The sequence below is a fragment of the Trachinotus anak genome, unplaced genomic scaffold, assembly GCF_046630095.1.
Source record: "Trachinotus anak isolate AG129_WGS33_773 ecotype Australia unplaced genomic scaffold, CSIRO_AGI_Tana_v1 ptg000012l, whole genome shotgun sequence".
Classification (NCBI taxonomy): domain Eukaryota; kingdom Metazoa; phylum Chordata; class Actinopteri; order Carangiformes; family Carangidae; genus Trachinotus; species Trachinotus anak.
In genome coordinates, this window is record NW_027273863.1 from 15,417,769 (window position 1) to 15,438,304 (window position 20,536).

General features: G+C 39.1%; 1 protein-coding gene across 1 annotated transcript; it reads left to right on the plus strand.

Annotated features, from left to right (window-relative positions):
- Positions 1–18,895: 18,895 nt before the first annotated feature.
- On the plus strand, positions 18,896–20,307 carry LOC139628688 (forkhead box protein Q1-like). The gene has a single exon (XM_071490651.1). It carries the CDS (start codon positions 19,080–19,082, stop codon positions 19,929–19,931), a length of 852 nt encoding a protein of 283 aa, XP_071346752.1. The 5' UTR covers positions 18,896–19,079; the 3' UTR covers positions 19,932–20,307.
- The last annotated feature ends 229 nt before the right edge of the window (positions 20,308–20,536 follow it).

The window sequence follows — 20,536 nt, forward strand, 5'->3', positions numbered from 1 at the left end:
AAGATGACATTGTAATGTGGGCATTATTACTCAGCACAACCTAGCTTATGACATTTTAATTGAAAAGAAAATAAAGATACTTTACTTTCATATCTGAAAGATATGAAATATATATATATATATATATATATATATATATATATATATATATATATATATATATATATATATATATATAATTTAATATATATTATATAATTTAATATATATAATTTTTTTTTTTTTTTTTTTTTATCTGGTGAGTTCCTCATCTGAGAGTGAGGCGCTTTGTATCTGTCACTTCAACTCTAGAGGGCCCTGTAGTCAGAGGTGGAGACCACTGCTGTGCCTCTATAGCGTGACTGGGCAGAACACAGCTGTCAAGAGGTGTGGACAGGCCTCTCTGCTGCTCTCAGCTGTGAAAACAGTTAAAAAAGGGCCCTTAACCTCACACACACACACACACACACACACACACACACACACACACACACACACACACACACACACACACACACACACACACACACACACACACACACACACTCACTCACTGACACCCACATAAACAAATGCAGACACATAAAGGTTTATTGCTACGTTATACCTTGTGACTTTTATCCGTTGCTATATAAAGAAGTATTTTTGCATCAACAAATTAAGAAACAATGCGAGACATTGCTCGACTCTATACTGTATGTTATGTGCTTTCTAATCTTAAGGTTTTTACTGACAGAGGATCATCTCCAGTCTTTAAGGGAGTGAATGACATGTTTTACATCATCACTAGAGTCTAACCAGGACAAATACCTCATTAAAGTTGAATCATATCTGTCATAAAGGGAATATTGTTTCACCATCCATTGTTCCACACAGTAAAATGACTCCTCCTCCATTAATCACCACTATCAAATGAATACGCTTAAAGTTTAACCAAGGCGCGGCCTAAGTGAAGTCATTTAAACATATTAGGACGGCAGCCTTATGTACAGAGAGGGGAGGGAAAGAGAAGAGGAAAAAACAATCATATCATGTGCCATTAACCGGTGATCTTATCTCTGGTGTTCTGAGAAATCTTGTAGAGTAAGAGTAATCACCTGAGCTTGACAAGCTATTGTCCTGACATGCTCATACATGTTGCTCATCTAGGCCATCTTTATACACAATAGAAAAAATGTGAGCTTCAGGGATTCAAAATAAATACAGCAAATTTATATCATTGTATTCACATTTTTTTTCAAGCAGGTTAAATCAGTTTTAATTGATTATTTGGCCACTTGGGGTAGCAAAATAAACTGTGAACACAACACTGGCATATTATCACCATATAAAGATCTTATGTTGAATGTGTTGGCGAACAGTTGCCTTACACATCCAACAAACAGAATCGGTAAATATGTGATGTAAATCCAAATCCCTTTAGATCTGTTTTGGTCTCCATCAACTCCTCCTTTTGCTCCTAAAGGCTCCACTATGTTCACCAGCTAGTCGCTAACTGATTGCTGTTTGGTGTATACTTAACTCTTTAGCTGAAAATGGCGAGAGAGAACTGAAACGATAGAGTTGGGAGCCGTAAAAAACCGAGGCAATGAAGTGAAGATGATAATTATCTGTGGGTTCATCACTATGAGCAACCCCTTTCACATTACATACAGCTATTAAATTCTCTGTTCATAAAAGTATTGACAACTGCAGCTTTAAATGAAGATAAACTTGTATACTGTACGATTTATAAAAAAAAAAAAAAAAAAGTCATAAGTGAAAAAGCACAGACTTTGTACACTATACAAAAAACTTTTTTTCTCAGCATGATTTCTTAGCAGGTACAGCAGAGTCCATTTTTCCCTAAGATGGATCAGAGATGTTTTCCTCTTAGTTTTATTTAATCTGCCTCTCCGTTCTCATTTTTGAAAGGCAACCAAAGCATAGAATCTTTGTCTTTTAGTAGATAGGGATTTTGTGTGGATAACCCTATGTGGTATATCTGAGCCATATAGTGGACTAGAGGTCAGTGGTCCATGAATTCAGGTGGGCCATACGTCTCTATCTGGACCTGGCGCGACATTCCTGTATCAGGAAAGCTCGGCATGTGAGCCCCAGGCAGAACCAGACACAGGTTTGTTTATGCCCTTAAGCCCACATCGCGTGCCAGACAGGAGTCGCCCACGTCAACACCAATCCTGAAGTATAGAATTCCCTTGCATGGAGACATTAGTCATTACTGTTTACTATTGACAATGTTTGTGTCATTACTTTGTGTCTTACTCATCAGGCTTATTAAGTAAGCTTTAAAATCCCCAGAAGAATAACACTGAGGCATCTCAGGACTGTTTGTATATGTGTGCCTCACTGCTTCTCCACAGATTGTTTAGATATGGGCCTCACCCCAACTGACAGCTCTCATTCAAGTAATGCTGCTTTTATTGTGAAACTATTCCACTGTCACCACTGAAAGCATGTCTGTGTCCAGGTGTTAGACAGGCTTTGTTCTCGTAACTGACTTCAAAGATCCAAAGTGTGCACACAAAGAACGTTATTTCACTTTTTCTCAGCTTGTACAAGAAGGTAAAACCTGCAACAATGACACAGCAAATATAGCTTTGCATGCTACAAGGGTGCGTTTAATGCCGTCAGACTTTGCCAAAATCATAATGAGGTGTTCATAACTACCGTTAAGTTAATGTCTTTTCAGTTCAACTAAGAGCTGTTGCTAAGCAGCACGTGTTTAACTGTGTATGTACTCAACCCAGGTTGAAAACAGTAATAAAATATCATTCGCTGCTCAGGCACAGCAGTGATTAAAGTTTCCAAAGAGCCGTGATTACATAGACAGCAATGCTGTACAATTACAGGCATCATGTTTATGGGAAGAAAAAGAATCCGACTTGCTGTATACGGTAAATTTTTTGCCTATATTCAAAGACGAGTGTCACCTTTTGCAAATACATCTAAGGTATAAAACACTAGTCGATGTACTTATTTTTACTGCAGCATTGAGCTGCAGTGTGTCTGTATTATTTTATTTTTATTTATTTTTGAACAGAAGCCTGTTTATTTACAACTTAAGTCTCATTGTCATAGTTGTGGACATCATATCACCATGAACACAATGTCTTTATTCCAGTACAATTTCAAGGGCCAATGAGCACAATCAGTCAGATGATAAGAACCACTTTGTTTGGTAAATAAAACTGAAAGAGAGCACACCCAAAGGGTCAGTAAAAACCCTTGCACAAAAAAATGTGTGCATGCAAAACTGCCATATCAGTAAATATTGATGAACAGACACTTTGGGTTGTAATTATGTTGTTCACCTTCATTTCTCTGGTTAACATGGAGGTGTCTTTAATAACTGTTTTGTCATCTGGCTGCTTGTGTTTCTTTCCCTGTTTGACTTCTCTTTAGCAACGTTGAAATGTTCAGATTTCTGGGTGATTTCACCCATTTGTGCTGTCCCTGCTAATTTGCCTTAAACAGCCCATGTGCCAACTGTACAGATGTTAGCTATGAGTGAGCTAGCTACCAACTGTGTGTGGTCGAGTTTGTCTCAGTTCGTCCATCCACTCAGCCACTTAGTGATCTTGGAACTCGTCATTAACTCTGGTACTTTCTGCCACTTCCCTCCGCTCTTTTCCTTTTTCCACTTGTCTTTTTATAGAGCAGACTCATAATGTCTCAGGATGAGTGCAAATTTTTTCCCTCAAGCTGAGCCATCTTCAACTTAAGTGGTCTGTTTCTTCAGCCCCGGGTGAATTTGACCCCCCCCCCCCCCCCCCGTGTTTTCCATTGACTTGTGCCACCTCTTAATTTTGCTTTCTGTTGGAACACAGTCAGAAATTACAACAATTACAATTAACAATGTTATTGTTTTTATTTTTATTATATTTTATGCCCATCTTGGAGCTTACTGGATCTGAATTTGTTTTATGATCTGCTCATTTTGCAGTTTATTGCCTTGTGTCAAGCACTTTGTAACATGGGTTTACAAAAGTGCTATATAAATAGAAATTATTATTATTATCATTATTATTATTGCTATTATTATCATTAGCCTATTATTATTATTATTATTGTTGTTGTCATTACAGCTGAAAAAGTAAAGTGACATTATCCTTTTAAAGACGTCTTACCTGCTCGCTTTAGTCATGCAGCTGACATGTGACCTAAGAACTTTTTAAAAGCTCTCTTAAGACATGTGATGCTTGTTTTCCTCGGGATGCTGGCGCTGTGTTGTACCGTCACAATAATGGTTAAAGTGGCACAACAGAAGTAATAATGTGCAGCCAGACAATGCTACCTGTTGTTATGTGATAGCAGCTAAAAACAGCTTCTATTCATCGCCATGCATTTTCAGTGCTCTTATTATTCCACTGTCTTTGTTCTCTTCTCCTCTTGTGTCTCAGAACAACAGCCTTCCCCATTATACCTGACTCGTTTGCTTACTAAGGGAAGCCGCAGAGGATTTATAAAAATGTTTTTCTAAAGCTGACCTTATGTGTCATGGTGAGTCATACTTTGTTTATGGTTTTCTGAATGGACATTCCAGCCTTCCTATGCTCAGGTTTTGCTTGCTTTGCTTTCCCATTTTGATCTTTCACCGCTATAAAATCTCATCTCCTGAATCGCACTTGTTTATAATGTCATAATACTTACATAACCTTATACATTTTTTGCAGAGCCTGAAGATTTTCACTCACAGTTTGCACCTGTGTTGTGAGGAATTCCAGCTATTCCACATGTCTGACTGTCTAGCTCTCTTGTAACTTGATAGACTGTGTTAATTGTTGGTTCTCTCAAGTGTTTTGTACTGTTGTGGACATTTGATCTTTTAATTGCTATTTTTTTTTTCCAAATCATTTTTGGAATGTGCTGTTCGACCTACCTACGATGAGAGATTATATACAATTTATTCACCACCTGTAAACAGAAAGGCAAAAAGAAAGCAGACAAAATGCCAGTCTCCAATGACTCTGTCTACAGTTACAATGTGATTGTGTTGTGGCCCTTTCCTTGACTATTTTTGTGCCCTTTTGCCTCATTGTTTGTTGTTTTGTTGGTAGTGGTTGTTTGATGCTGCATGAGGATCAGATTACAAAGACTTTGTTTTGATCTCGCTCCACAACACAGCGGGCTTGGAATGACAAGAGGTCAGTGGACGGGAAGTGCTTTCATCGTGCCTGACTCTTTGACTCCGGCCCTCCATTGTGTTTATGGGCTAAGTTCACGCTTCTTGATGGAGTTCCCAGATTAGGTACCAGGCAATGTATCACTTTGAAGGACATCTTTACTTGTTGCTGTTCACAAGAACTAAGTCATGGATGTTGATAATGAATGTAGTGACATAGACATAAATATACAAAACTGCAGTGTAAAAGACAGTTGCTGATTTATAGGAGAAGATCATTTAGGGACTATAAATCTTACTCAACTGGTTATATGAAGTTTTGCAAAAAAACCAAAAAAAACCTGGGCAAAGACGAGGCTATTACGTTGAAAATTGGGCATCACAAAGGTGGGATTTCCTTTCTTCTCCCTCGGGCCTGTTTGTATGCTCTTCTTCTCTGATGTCACTGTCTGGGTTAGACAGACCCCCAAAAGGATTGACATCCACGTCCTTCAAAGGGACTGAAATAGAAATTACAATTCACCCAAGCTCTCCATCGACCTCATCATAACCCACCTTCCCTCCACAGACCTGACAAACACTGGGTGTAGTAAAGAAAACATCCTTTCACAAGTTGTCCCACTGCCAGTTTCCTGAGAAAAGGTAGCATGCCCAGTCTCTTGCACAGTGTCTCAGAACCTGAACTTCCCCGTTTAGCAACTACAGCTGGTGAGTCATCATAGTGGGCTGTGATTCTCACCAAAGATTATAAACCTAGAATAAACCTTTGGTGTATAAAACAGACCAAACAATATTGTTTCTCAGCTTTTTTTTTTATAGCATAAGGTTGCTTTGACAAAACAGATTTACTTTGCCAAGATTCTAGTGTTAAGCAGAGGAGTTTAGTCTCTCAGTGAGGTGACTGTATGTTTGAATGCTTTTTGGGTTTAGTCATCATGTGTATGTGCTTTCCTTCATTTGTCTGCTAAATGCCTTTCGAAGGCATGGTCATACCAGAAATAGGCACAACCAAATTCATCAGTGTGTCTTTGCAGAATAGGTGGGGGCATAGTGATTACTTGCAGGGCCTGTTGGTGAGCTACTGTAGCTGGTGTGCAGACACTAGTCAGCTGGGAACATGACAGCCAGTCAGTGACAATAGGCTACATATCTTTGTACAATGATACAAAGAATTGTTAGCTCGCAGATAGCTAGCTAGCTAGCTAGATAGCTTGGAGAGCTGTTCCTTAACGAGCTAATAGATATTTGTATCATCATCTCATAAGCTAGCTTTCCATGTTTTGGACCCTTTTGCTCTTCGTTTCCTCGAACTTCAGCATTGTTGAGATGGTTTACCTTTAGCGCGTGTGGTACGTTTACGCCCATTGACTCTCCTGTCCAGATGAATCCATTGACATGATGCAAAATTTCACCGTTTTAAATCCTGGTTTCGGCCAGGCCTTTAAGACGGGTGTTTGGTGGCAGATAATAAGAATCAACAGCTGCTAGCAAAGACAGCAAGGTCAGTACCACTTGTAATTTGTTATCCATGTTGCATTCTCCACTGGTAGGCAAAAGTGTTTGTTTTCATCCAGAAAAGGAGCAAACAACTGGGGCGAATCAGGGAGGATACGCCGTGAATGACACATCAGGGAGCAGGGAGTGAATGTGAGTGTCATCATGGTTTCCAAAAGTGTCTGTTTCTGCCTGTCCACGCTAAAATCCAACCTTAGAGGTTACAAACTAAAACGGGATCAGCAGCGTTTCCAAAAGTCTGCATTTTAGGGGCTTGAAAACTCCAGAGTACTATGGAGGCCGGGCATAAATGTAGCGATGTGAAGTGATACTTTTTAAAAGTATTAGTGAGGTTGTACCTTGAGGAATGAGGCTTTGTGGTAGTTAATATTCTGCAAATTTAACACTTATTCATGGGCCAGGCACTTGTTGAGAATGAATCCCAGTGACAAAGCTGTAATGGAAACTTATGGATCGACTACAGCACCAAGGTCACAAGAGACTTTGTCTTCACCAGTTGGATGCCAGCTCACCAGATCTTGGGTGCAAATTAAATTAATGAATCAGACACTTGGCTCATTTTCAAACACACATGTTCACCAGTCATCATCAGGAATGTTTATATAGACAACTGATTTATGTTACTTTATCTGACACAACTGATCAGATAGATGATGAGTGATTCATGAAATAGGGTGGAGCAGAGTCTCTCACGCACTTTACTGGCATGGGCTGATAATTGTGCAAGTTTGTCCTTGCAACATTTCCTTCTAAGCCCTACTGCCCAGATGGCCCAATGGCTTGACCTAAGTTATCCTTAAGGTGCAACAGCTAGTCACCTGCAGGAAATAATGATAATAATAATAATGATAATAAAAAAAAGATTAAAAAAATATATATGAGCCTTTACCTTTATATCAGGTACTCAAACTTATTAATTAGAAACCAGGTGAGGCTGCTGAATCACTGCTGATGACTTCAAACACTGTCCACGCTGCACTGATCTCTCAGATGGGATCACATTCCAAGCACAGTTTACATTCTCCTCATTGTACACATACCACACACCGAGACACATACTCGCTTTGCTGGGGAGTGGAAATGTCCACAGCTCTGAAAGAATTAAGTTTGAAAATGACAGGATTTCTTAAAGGGCAGGGATATAGTCACATTTTCATTTGGAGCAGAATTCTCCTGTGCGGGAAGGTGCTGCATGAAAAAATCTAAAATGTGTTGTTTACACGTGTTATGTGACCGCCTCCTTTTTGTCAGATGCTGTTACACAAATTCATGCTTGGGTGAGACATCTGGACCAGTGACATTCTTTTATATTACATCTGCAGTGATGTCTGCTGCCTGACAGACAAACATGATTTTCCAAAGATTATGAGGACAGAAGGTGTGGGATGGTTCTTTTCACTTACTCACAGGGAACAGTTGTTTTTAAAGTTTTGTATAATACATCCTCAAGTCTAATCAATGCTGAAAAAGGCTGCCTTATCAAACTGAAACGTAATCAAGTCTCACCTTTTGCCTCTCTTTCACTCTCTGTCATACGTATACTAATTTTTCAATCATGATTCTTGCAAATATTGTGTGAACTTATATTGACTCTTCAGCAAACTCCAGGATTGCTACTGGACACAATTATTCTTTCTTTGAATCCGTACATGGAATCACAGCTGTTGTCATTGTGGTTGTTAAGACATATGTACACACTTTATTCCTGTTTTATGCCGTAACAAGAGATTTCTTGTGCCATACAGAAATCCAGCATACTTCCTGTTAAAGTCAGTCAGTTGGCACGCTGTGTAAAATGCAATGTAGAGATATATTTCAATGTCTGAAAAGTAACAAATGATTGTAGATCTCACTCATAAAATATTTAGATCAACCAGTGCTAACTACCAGTTATTGGACCATATGATGAAAGTCGACCTTGTAAAATGATAAAATTCATCTTACATCAACACAAGATTGCTTTAGAACACCCACACACCCAAAGATTATTGTTTTATATGCAAGGACACAAACTATGATTGCATCTTTTCCATTAATAGTTAACTAATGTCTATATTTAAATGTGCTTAGAAATCAAAATCAAGAAATGCTGTAAGCCCGTGAGGAAATTACATGATTGTACCAGTTTACTGTTACTGGCGCAGGTCGCTTACATCACCCTGCCAATGACACTTTGTACACACATAAAATGCCAACAGGAATGCCATGTTAAGATACCACTGTCATGTCACCACTTAAGCCACAAAGATGTTCCCTCTGGAAAATTTAAATGATTACATTAGTTATAACATAGTGAATTGTTTCAGTGATCACATTATGTTTATAATAATGTTGAATATCCCTGAGGCTCTGATAAAAGTCAGCTTAGGTTCACTGCGGAAATGTTCATTTTTGGTAATTTCCACTAACAATTACTTTTCCAGGAGGATGAATAAATAAATAAATAATAAATAGATGATAATAACTCCTAAGTTGACCCCTAAAATAAGTTCCTCATTATGAGTCTACAGCCACGCCATGCCATTCTCAAAGTTACAAGTTGATCCTTAGCAGGTATATTATGGTCACATCTTAGTTTAGTCTATTAGCATGTAAACCTTACAGCTGATGCTGATGGGATTCATGTTAGTTTTACTGGTATTTAGTCATAAATCTAAGTGTTGGACATATTCAAATTTAACCTGATGATGGCACTTTATAAAAGTCAGGGGATTAACAAAGTTATAGATATATATCCTGAGAGGAATGTGAATGACCAGCTGACAGTGAATGTACCAAATTTACAACCAATCCATCAAATAGTTGTTAAGCCATTTCACTCAAAACCACAAATATCAACCTTCCTAGGACAAATCCTCTGGGGACCATAAATGTCCATCCCAAATTTGATGGCAATCCACTAAATAGACCTGAGGACATTTCACTAATACAACAAAATCTGGCACCAGAGGAAAAATTAGGGGATCTCACTAGATGTTGAGATATTTCAATCTGGACCTGAAAAGGGCAGCTGTTGCAGTTTCATTGTAAGAGCTTGGGCCTGCTTTGGTGCTACCTGCAAGACATAGTCTAAGCTTGTGCTAACATTGAACATAGGGCTGATCTGATGCAGCTCTGCGGTGGGGCCGAAAAAACAGAGAAGCGTGGGCTGGAGCCGAGATTGTTAATCTCTTTAGGATGGCAGGTAGGAGCAGGCTGATACACCTTGAGGAGAGTTTGTGTGTATCCAAACTGCCATAAAAGATCCATTACTGCTGTCAGCGTGCGTGCAGTCACACTCTTACAGAGGCTGCATGAGGAATCAGAGCGCATACAGATAGGAATGCGCGCCCATACACATGCACTTCATCCACACACTCATCAAACATGCTGTAAACATTCCTCATTCACAGACATTACGAGTAAACTCGCACCAGGTTTGAGGCATTGCACCGAGCTCAGGTCCAGCTGAGAGAACAGATCCAGAACAAGTCTGGAAGCGTGTGGCTTGGAAATAAATATCATTAAACTCAGCTGTCAGATTGCATTTGGCTCTGGTGAGAGCGCCGCCATCCATAAGAGCTTGGCTATCCTCCACGTGAGTGCTGGTTTTCTCTCTTTCTTTCCTTTTAAACACACATACACACACACATGCTTTCTAACATGCTAAAAAAAAGCACCACTCACAAAGAAACAGACACAAGTACATCCACGCACAAATACACACACACACACACACACACACCCTCTTAGACCACCTGGGAGATCTGTTTATGGAATCCAGCAGAGACCACACGAGAAACAGACGTCGCTTTTATTTCATTTTAAGCGCCTAAGATCTAAATAGCCTCATTCATTTACATCAAAAATCTAGTTTTGTCACTGGGGAACAAGGATTACAAAGTTATGCTGTGATCACAGACAAAGACCTGCTGTTGTAAACACGCACAAACCCACTGGAATTTGGTTACTGGTAAATATTTTTTACAGCTACCTTGCCTTTGTGGTGTTTTACTGGGACAGGGTAATTAAATTAGGAAAGACAACCCTGGCAACATAGCAACAAATACATAGTATGGCAACAAAACACTAAAAATAAACAAGACGATAAAGATTATCATTATCCACAGAACATTAAATCTTCTTGACTAGATGGCATTTGCCCTCTGATTGACTCCTATTTGAGTAGGTGTAAATAAGGTGTGTGCTGGTGAACCTGTGTTGGTTTCGTGCAAAGCCAACGTTTTACAGGCACTCACCTAAAGGGAGTTCCTCCTCCCATTTGCACGCATTGCCCTTTGTTGTCTACGCTGTGAGCCTTTTTTTTCACCCTGTCTTCTTTTCTCTCATTTGAAAATAACCCAAACAGGTCCTGTAGACGTAGTAACAGTGATATTATCTAAGCATACTTCACCTGAAGGGGATCCCATCACAGAGAGTTTTTTTTTCTTTTTTTTTTCCCTGCCTGCACGAATGAGGCCTGGAGGCCTTAAGGCAGGCAAAACAAGTTGAGCATGGTTGGGGCAGGCTAAGCCCTTTTTTTTTTTAAATTTTAAAAAAAAATTTTTTTTTTTGTTTGAACAGGTTGCTGTGAATAGTCATATTCTTTGGATTGTACGTCCAAAGTGGAGCTGTTGGTTTGTACCTGTTAAATGAACAGCAGGTAAATGATATTACAGGGTCTGTAGGAATTCTTACAATTCTGTGGTTTGATATCATAATTAAGTTTTTGTGTCACTAATCGGCTTGACATGACGCTGCACTTCTTTAATGAAGTTGTCAGGATGCAAGACTTGGAAAAACAGACTTCAAATACAGTATGATTAAAATGTTGATAACATCAGAGCTCCCATCAAGATCCCACATGTCGATTTACGAAAGCAGCCTTAAATGTTTAGGCACAGGGCAGCAGAGCATGGCCTCACGCAACTGTTGTTCTTGGAGATACAGGCTGTAGATAACTGGTCAGTCATACTGGCATAGGCACTTGTTTGTAACAAGAAAAAAACATCACACCTACTCCAATCAGTGTTAAGGCTACTATGATCCATGCAATTCACAGTCAAAATCTGGCATTCCTTTGCTACTGTCCAGTTCATAAACAAGGGAACAGAGCATCATATGAGCTGAAGTGTGATGGATTGTACTCAGAAGCATCACACTTACTGCTTGGAAACATTCGATCCTATTTACAACTACAGCAGTACTAGCTTGGGTTTCGTAATGAGCTGAGATTATTATAGTTTGTGTGTGTGTTTTGCTTTTGTGTCATTTTTCACATTTCCAAAGCTACTTTCATGAGCATATTTCTTCGGGAGGATTTTCAATATATTATATCATCTTTTTCTTGGGATATTTAGGGAGCTCTTTGCACTGCAGTTATCCAGAGAACCATTTGGAACTACTCTGGACAGCATGCTTTGTTGTTTTTTTTTTTTTTGGACATGCTAAAAATCAAAGTTAGTGTGACATGAGAACCAAGAAAATCCAGGCAATGGCACAAAAAAAAAAGAAAATTAACATTTGTGATCCTAGTGTGACCACACATTGCAAAATGATCAAAAGTAATTGAAGACAAATGTACAGATTATGTAAATTTTATACATATTACATATATATACATATTAATGAGGTCTCACGTTAAAGAAATAAAACTCATACTCCTTTAGTTTCCAGTCATAATGAAGAATGTCATAATGTTTACGCTGTCTGTTTTACATTTGTTCCTCTGGTGTCAGTTTGAATATAACCAGCTTTGTATAAGTCGTCATGATCAGAGAGGGAAATGAGGGCAATTTGTTGAGCTGTTTGAGTCTAACAATGATTCAGCTTCATGCTGGTCCCATGTAACTGCTGACACGGCAGCACCAACATCTGACAAGTGACATGCCAACAAGAGAAACAAACAGATGAGCGAGATCTGCTGGTGTCTTTAATAACACAGGGTATGGAGCAAACTAATACCAAAGATGTGAAGTTGAATATGGATAAACATATTTCTAGCTGTACAATATCCTCTTTCAGTTTACACAAGACGCTGACTCAGTGTAAAGATCCGCCCAGTTACGTTGATATTTTAATTCCAAACTTAAGCTTGTCTTACAGCCGTGCTTTGATCACTGTGGTTACATATGGCTTCAGCTTCCTTTTTGAACATTTGTATTTCATGTGAATGAATTTTTACTGAATTTATTTGTTGCTATTGGCAACAGAAGTTAGAAGAAGAAAAGAGGGAACATGCTTTTGCTTGTTTACAGCTTTGACTTGTTACTATTTTAGTTACAGTATGTGGTGCCATGTTCTGAAGCTTTGGACATGAAAACAGATGGAAACAAAATGTTTTAAGAATATGAAGAAGTGAGGTTACCTGCAGGGGATCATGAACCTGATGTCCCCACAGAGCAGAAACAAAAACAGAAACATTATGGCCCATCATTGACTAACCTATCTGCCGAATAATATATTCATTAGATCACTTGACTATAAACGGTGTCTTCCCTCATTGGTTGAAAGCATAGATATGACCATGAATTCCTGTAATGATTAAACCTGCACGGTAATCAAATCACACAGATTTCATATCATTGTTCTCATCTGGATTAGCCTGTAAAACTGCAAAATGTAGCGTGGACACTGTGAAACAGTTTGTTGTAAAAATGTAAGTGTGGGGGTTTGATGCATTTGTATGTGTATATATGTATATGTATGTATGTATGTATATGTGTGTGTGTGTGTGTGTGTGTGTGTGTGTGTCTATATATATATATGTTTATATATATATATATATATATATATATATATATATATATATATATATATATATATATATATATATATATATATATATATATATATATATATATATATATATATATATTAAAAATTTTAAATAAAATGAATGCATGCAAGGAACAGTAGGAAACCATTTATGAGAAGATTGTAGTGACTTGTAGCCATTTAGATGCCAATTTCTATGAAGAGGTGTAAAAATGTAGTAGTAAAAGTAGAAATAGGAGCCACTTACTAATAGTTGCCATACATACGACTGTTTTGTGAAGATGTTGACGGTTTTGTAGCCGTGCTGCTTGTCAGTAACAGCTTAATGTGACTTTCTTCACTTACTTGCCCGGCCTCAACACAGACCTCACTACCCAGAACCCAGAGGAGAATAAGGAAAGGATCAATCTTGTTTTTTTTTTTTGTTTTTTTTTTAACTCTTTCACTGTCATCACTCACACTGTTATATTTTACCCCCATTCCGTGTGGAAATTGTTTCCCCCATTTCCTATCTCAACCCCACCCTCAGTGCTGTGTCTTTTGGCATTCCCCGCTTTTTGTCCAAACATGCTAGAGGAGTGAAGTGGTGGACTCACACACATGGCTCCCATGAAAGACACATCTTTACTTTTACACCAAACCAGTCTTCTGCACCTCACAGCAGCACACGGGGGACCAAACCGTGTCCCAGGGTGCCTTTTAATGGTAGTAACTGAAATGGCTTGTGATGCAAATATGATAACAAAATAACAACAGCATCAGTCAGTTTCCAAACTTGTTCATTTTTACAAGTCTATTTATACTGTTTTCCAGTATACAGACTAACAATGTATGCTAGTTTGTGATTTTTACTATAATTATCAGATGGTCCTGTTTTTGATTAATGATTGATTGAATATTAGAAATACAGCTGATGTGAGTGATGCTATACAGACCAGACAAAACACTTTATTTATGAGTGGAGAAGCTGGGTTAATAAAATGCAGTGCTATACTAGACCATATTTAAAAATGTGTTTTTGATTAATATGAAAATATAGGAAGGATGTATAATAAAATATTCAGAATGAAACAATTTTTTTTATTTATTACATATACATATTATTTGCTTCATTACAGATTTAAAAAGTGAACAATGTAAAATTCTGTTGTATCAAAAAATAGTTGATAGCACATCTGGAGAGAGTTACAGAGGGAAAATATACTTGTGCCGTACCAGAGTCTTTTACAGTGTAAGTCTGGTTTCTGAACTGATCCTGGTGAAATTGCAATCGGAAAAAATGCTATTCAATACATTTTTTTTTCTTCCCATTTGTTTGACAGCTCGATTGTTTTACCTCCAATTTGACACAATGAAGACAGACACTTCCCAGACCAGCAACAAGCAAGGGCCTGCTTTCTCTCATTCTTTCATTGCTACTTTTCCCAAACACGAGATAAGAGAACTTTGTCTAGTGTCATCTTTAAATGTGTATTTCACAGATTACCTATATTTAAGCATATTTAAAGGTCAAGAAAATGACTGCGCTTGTAAAAAAAAAAAAAAAAAAAAAAAAAAAAAAAAAAGTTATGTAAACAGAAATTTTCAGGAATTTTCAGTTACACCTGAAAGGACAGAACATGTGTATGAAGCGGGTGGGAGCAGATATACATGAAGACACAGACTCTACTGTAAGCTGTCTGATGATGACTCAGAACACACAGATGTTTGTGCAAAACCATAATGCTCCAGTTAAATACTGAGACACTGGTAACGTGATTTCAAAACACACTTGTCAAAATACTGTAATTAGTGGCTGATGAAATATTTTGAGGTGAGATGTATTGTTCAGCGACAACAAACACACAGCTGCCATAAATAGCATGAAGGAATACATGGAATCAACATGAAATGCTGTTTCTATTTTGAACCACCCTGACTCTGAAGCCGCTCAGTGAGCTTGACGCTCTCAGCTGCATAATCTCCTTCAAAACATCTGAACATACAAAACCTAAAGTGGAAGTTATGCAAAGGAACTCCTCCTCGGGCTGACATCTTCACAGGATTATGTTTAGACATCTTTTGTAACTGTTTACATTGTTGAAATGCTGAGCAAGGTTTACATATTTGTCTCATATACATCAAAAAACGTCTCATCTGTCACGATATTGAAAACAGTAATTTTATGCGTTAGAAAATGATTAAACAGATTTACAGCATATCAGATCATCCAGCACAGTATCAAAAAATGAACAATTCTATGTCTAGTTTGTTTTATCTTTGCAAACGTGACATTATTTTCCTGTTAAAGTACATGAGCCACTTTGGAAAGGACAAGCATAAGCAGACGAATGGCTCTATTTACAACATCAACTTCTACTGAGAGGCTTTATCTTGTCAACAGATCGTATTGTTTCGGCTCGTATTTACAAACCTACGGTGCCTCATAATTTCGTAATGCAGCAAAAACTCCCAAACTGATCAAAAAATTTTTATTATGTGAAGCTGAAGCGTGATTGAGAGAGTATTCGGACACGCAATTCGTTGATGCTAAATCTACAGTCACATCACAAAGCATTTAGTGTTTTCCCTCCTGTTCTGTATTTAGCCAGACCTTTGTTCTTTACACCTGCAGTCAGCTAAGAATATTTATTCTTTTCCTTGTGCTGTCCAACAGATGACTGGAAAAGTATTTTCCTCCACAAACAACTAGACAGAGGGAACTTATTAGAAATAATGGGCTCGTGACTATGTCTCTGTCATGAGTTACCACTGGACCAGCAAAGCACTGTTAAACTGGAGCTTAAAGCAACTGCAGAGCACCTATATATTATGTGCCACACACACTAAACTGGAAGTGAGTCCTAATGCAGCTACTGTCGGTATGTAGACTATGATATACTGTATTCATAAATCTGTGCATGCAGTTAATTATGCTGGCGTGAGTTTGTGAGTCTTGAACGTTTATAAACTGAACTCGGTGCCAACGAATCACTGAACTGTATTAACAACAACCAGGGCGCAGGTCACTGAAGTCTGACTACAAGCTTCCCTGTGTAGCATATAAACGAGTTACCTCAAGGCCACAATCACAGCTATAGTGACAGTGTAATGCACTCAAATACACCTTTGCATAAGAAATGTTAAAATCAGTTTTAGTGTGACAGGAAATATGGAGCTTGTTTGGACAAAGTCTGTGTGCTGCTCAAAGATCAGTGTCATTATTACACTGCTCCAACTACAGCATTCTTCATTTTCATGTCTTACAGGTGTGTGCTTTAAAAACCGAGTGAATGAAAACTAAAAGGCCTTATCTGATCTACTGTCTACAGAAAAATACCACACTGTGATCTAACCTGCTCATAAATCTGCCCACGCTGACGTTGTCAGAATCAGAGAAAGGGTAAGACAATAAGAGCAGGAGCCTCCAGTTCAAATTATTTATGGCAGTATGTCCTTGACTGAGGAAAATGTAACTACTGTATATTGACACATTTCCAAACTCAGGGCTAATGTTTTTAAATTTACTGTCTGAAGTTAATATGCCTGCCAAGCATGTGAGCTTTCACATATATTTCACCTATATTTTTATATTATATATGTCGTAGTAAGTAAATTAAGCAAGCTAATTCAGTGCTGTTTGTTGTGGATTGATACACATAGAATCTTTAAAATCATTAAACAACAATATATTTATGTTGGTACCACTGTCTAATAAAGGGACTTTCTGATGTAATGGCTTGATCAATAATTACTTTTATTTTTTACAATTACTTATGCTTCATTAATCAGTTATAAGCCATGATTAAAAACTAATTTGGGGATTCCAAGTTTTTGTAAAAACTCAGTAGCTGGGGTTTATCTTTATTTGGTAAGAATCCAGTTATAATTGTAATTCATATATTTCAATTCAATGTCAGCAGTTTTCCCCATCCTACATTTAAGTGGTCAAATGGTGATTCATTTGTTGATTCAGTAACCGTTAATGAAGCCAATTAAAAGAGGTGCTTTATTAGAAAGTGGTACCTTCCTCTTCTTTCTTTCTTTTTCAATCATACACTTTTGGCAGTATATGAGGCACACATATTCCTCTCCTGTGAACCCATAACAGAAAGGGTTGTTATTAAGTAGATCTGATGTATACAAGAACTCGATGGCCCCACAAGCTGCTACATGCAGTGAACAGAATGAATACATGGTATTTGAGCTCCTGTCATTGTGTGGTGAGCTTACAGGAATCCATCCTTGACATGCCACCTTTACAAAATAGTGACTTCACCAAGGATTGGGTGTCATACTCAACACAAACAGATTATTACCTGAAAATCAAAACATTAATGCCAAGCACAAACATGTGTAGCCTACATGCAAAAAAAAAAAAAAAAAAAAAGTTTGAAAAATACACTTTGCATAAACAAGAGTTAAGCCACTTGGCGCAGAGACAACGTGTCAGAGGCCATAGTGTAATGTCAACAATGGTTTCCAGGTGGTGTCAGAGGATATTATTTTTTTCCATTTGACTGTTTGGTGACAGCAAAACCAGTGATACCAATGATTTGGTCTGATAATTTGCAGGAAGTAAGACTACCAATTACACAAAGATAGGTTGTTGAGTTCAACAAGACTCCCAGATGAACCTGAGGGAGTGAGAGGGAGGGGATCCGGCCTGTGGAGTGGTGGCACTAAATGAGGATGAAACACTGACGCAAGCTATTAAAGGCATAGTATAGACTTTAGAAGTACCTTCAATGGGTCTACTCACCTGTTGGCCTTGTTCTCATTATTGAGCTGCTGGAACCACATCACAAGTGACTCCAAAGTCTTCCAAGACCTTCAGGCAGTTCATTCAGGGAGAAAATAAATCACAATAAGTAATTTGCTCAGAGCAACAGGAAGGACCAGACCCACTATTTGTCTCAAGAGCTAACAAAACAGTAACACCGGTTTCTATGTGGGCTGTTAAGCTGGCGTGAACATGTAAAGTTCACACCTAAGCAGGAAGCTTTGACATGAGAGAGCACCTGTACGTCTATATCCTGCTGACATATTCAGCATCTTTTCTCACAGACTTTAGTGTAAATGCTACACTCCAATCGAGAAAAACCGAATTGTTTTCACCACAATGGGGACATAAAGAATTTCAGTCTGTATGCGAAAGTATAATGTACATTTTTGGCTGTGATTACAGTGCAGCTTGAAGAAACTGAACTACCTGCAGGCACCGCGCCTTCGAAATACAAAGGAAACATACGCCACCTGGTTGTCTCAGGTGAAACAGTCCCAAGGTGTTCGGCAGGTCACAGTTCACAGGTGAGACAGTCATAAAGCTGCACTGCATGGTGTTTTCAGTGAAAAGAACCTCCAACTAATTGCTAAATGCTTTAATTTAGGGTCGTGATGAAACTTTTGTCATGATCCGGCTTTTATTATAGACAATCATGCACGCAATGTGAAAATTTTGTGTGATGCACCAAATATTCTAGCCCCGCCCTCTTGGGGTTGGTCCTGAGGTGAGCCGGCTATAAACTGCAGCTCACACAGACTGTAGGTGAGACGGGCTGTTAGTCCTCTTGCAGGTATGACAACGACGAAGGAAATTGTTGGATACTATTCAAAGCAGCCTGCGTCCTGACGCACACAAGTCACGGACTTTACCCCGCGGAGAGCGCAGTGGACAGATCTCATACAGCAGCAGCAGCAGCAGCAGCAGAGACAATCAGAAAACATGAAGCTGGAGGTGTTGTGCGGGAGCCACTATGACATGAAACATTTAGAGATGTCCAGTGATGCAGAGGGGAGTGTGCGCTCTCCTCTTTCTGCTGAGGAGGAGCTGGGGTCGGATGGGGACTGCGTGGCGCACAGCCCGCCACCTGTTACTCCGTGCGGCGGCAGCAGCAAGTCAAAGCCGTACACACGGAGACCCAAACCTCCGTTTTCGTACATCGCTCTCATCGCCATGGCTATCCGGGACTCCCCGTGCGGACGTCTGACTTTGGCGGAAATAAACGACTATCTGATGAAAAAGTTCCCGTTCTTCAGGGGCAGCTACACCGGCTGGAGGAACTCGGTTCGACACAACTTGTCCCTGAATGACTGCTTTCTCAAAGTGCTCCGCGACCCGTCGAGACCCTGGGGGAAGGACAACTACTGGATGCTCAATCCTCAGAGCGAATACACGTTCGCCGACGGGGTGTTTCGGCGCAGGAGGAAGCGCATCAACAAAAGGTTCGGCAGCGCGGAGCCGGAGGTGTCCGAGCACGCAGAGGAGCCGCAGAGCACTCCGCAATCTGCGGCCGCCAGCCAGACTGATTCATGCGCCAAGTTCACCAGTTCATTTGCTATAGACAGCATCCTCAGCAGGCCCTTCAAGAGAGACTCCAACAAGGAGCAGTTTCCTCTCCTCCCCGCCCTCACCTGGCCACGCTACACTGAGCTACTGGCGCCTCATTCAAACGCACCTGCCTCTTTTCCATACGTTAAGGCACCTTGCCATGTGGACTACTGCGCTGCTGCGCATGTGTCAAACGTCTATGGCGCTGGGCTGCTTTCACAGACAGTCATGGAGTATCAGAATTAAACTCTCTTTTATTTGGTGGTTAAAAATCATCGATGTGCACTGATGATGGACACAGGAGGCAATGACCACAGACGGTTTTTCCATCTGTGGTTGGATTTGACATTATTGTGGTGTCATGGTGTTACACTTTCTTATTTTTTGTACCTTTGGTCATTTCCATTTTTAAAGCCTTATTAGAGTGGATATTTTATACACAATTGTTGTAAATGTTACCGACAATCAACTTTGTCGTTTGTTCAATAATATATACAACAATAATAATAATATGTATATGAATATATGCACTTTGACTGTTTTTTTTGTGTGTGTGTCTGTGTGTCTGCTTCTTTAAAAATATGCTCTTTACAGTGAAATAAAAAAAACGGACTCATGCTGATCTGTGTTTTCTATTCTTGTGAACATAACTTTGGATGACTCACAAAGCAGCCATGATGGTTCCTGTGGAGCTAAATTAGAAGTGACACCTGTATGAGACGTTAACACCTGTTACATGCTCATCTGGGCGTGTTCACATGACTCCACCTGCTCTGCTGCTGGGCTGGTTACAAGCGCACCAGGGGCCTCCTATTTATATATTGTTAGTCCCCCAGGGTCATAGCCTGCCT

Bases quoted from the DNA above. Each gene is read 5' to 3' on its own strand.
- LOC139628688 (XM_071490651.1), top strand. From the start codon at position 19,080: ATGAAGCTGGAGGTGTTGTGCGGGAGCCACTATGACATGAAACATTTA.